Raw genomic sequence first — 1,149 nt, 5'->3', positions numbered from 1 at the left:
ATCCCATGTGAGGAGACTCGCAGGTGCCTTACTTTGTTCTTCGCAGGCTTTGTCATGCCTCCTGTGTTTTTGGCTGAGGCATGTCCTTGCAGGTTGGTACAAATGAAGCAAGCTTGAGCTAAGGTTTAACAGTCTGTTCAAGCTTTACATAAAACCTGCACACTTTTTTTATACTTTCTATGAAGTTTTTATCATTACAATATTTATTTTGGAGTCCATATTCATAATTTTTGCTGTGCATGTATTAAGGTTGAGTGGCAAACTGTCATCAATTTTTTTCCCATTCTGGTCAAGGAAGCCCTGTGGGGCTATTATAGGCAATTGTCCGTGGATTAAGGTTACGGGAAAATTGTGGTATGGATAGCGTTTGATGTATAACTTGGCGCTATTAGCTGTAATTTGCAGTTGAACATTAGCCATTAATCTTATACCAATCATTTGAGTTAACATTATTGAAACCTCAATCTGAATACTTTAGTATTGTGTGATGGTGGTGAATCATGTTTTGAGAATTTACCAGATTGTTGTAATTACATATATAACAAGTGAACTTCAATTTTTTCACATACCTTCTTCTCTTTGCATGCAAAGGTGTATTTAGCTTTTAAGTTAAAATTGTGGTATTTTTGATGTGGTAAGAAAGTTCATGGTGGTATAAATGTAAAAATGCAAAATTTAGGTGCTATCTATCTATCTATCTATCTATCTATCTATCTATCTATCTATATATATATATATATATATAGATGCGTCTTTTACTCAGATCAGTTGGTCGGGCATCTACTTGTTAGTTGTAAGTCCCCTTTGGTCTGGGGTTTGATTCCCCCCGGTGGAGGGTGTGGTACTCGAATTGTTAGGTGTGGTATCTATGTAAATGCTCTTTTTTTTTTATCTAACTTTATATTCTAATCCTGTCATAGGTAATACTATTTCTGATTATATTAGTGCATCTTTTATTCCTCATTGTGCATGCCTAATGCATACTAGGGATGTTATGCTTACATCTCTGTAATATAATTGCTTTCGGTTCTGTTCTTGTTTAATGCATTTTTATCCTAAAATAGTTGTTTTACACATTTTTTTGTACATTTTATATGATTTAGTTTCGTAATGTCTCTTAAAAAAATTTAGCGCTTGCATTGTCAAATA

General features: G+C 33.9%; 1 protein-coding gene across 2 annotated transcripts in view; it reads left to right on the top strand.

Annotated features, from left to right (window-relative positions):
* The window catches only part of LOC110030260 (UDP-N-acetylglucosamine--dolichyl-phosphate N-acetylglucosaminephosphotransferase-like), a 34,305-nt gene extending 33,858 nt beyond the window's left edge, over positions 1 to 447 (top strand). Inside the window, exon 11 of one of the 2 annotated variants that reach the window (XM_020732887.1) lies at positions 93 to 447. In XM_020732887.1, the coding sequence (XP_020588546.1) occupies positions 93 to 122 (30 nt within the window). In that variant the 3' untranslated portion in view covers positions 123 to 447. Of the gene's footprint in view, positions 1 to 23 lie in introns of both variants that reach the window. The other variant, XM_020732886.1, reaches the window with a different exon arrangement.
* Positions 448 to 1,149: the final 702 nt, after the last annotated feature.

Source organism: Phalaenopsis equestris, unplaced genomic scaffold, assembly GCF_001263595.1.
Source record: "Phalaenopsis equestris unplaced genomic scaffold, ASM126359v1 Scaffold000690, whole genome shotgun sequence".
NCBI lineage: Eukaryota > Viridiplantae > Streptophyta > Magnoliopsida > Asparagales > Orchidaceae > Phalaenopsis > Phalaenopsis equestris.
This window is presented reverse-complemented; position numbering and strand designations above follow the sequence as displayed.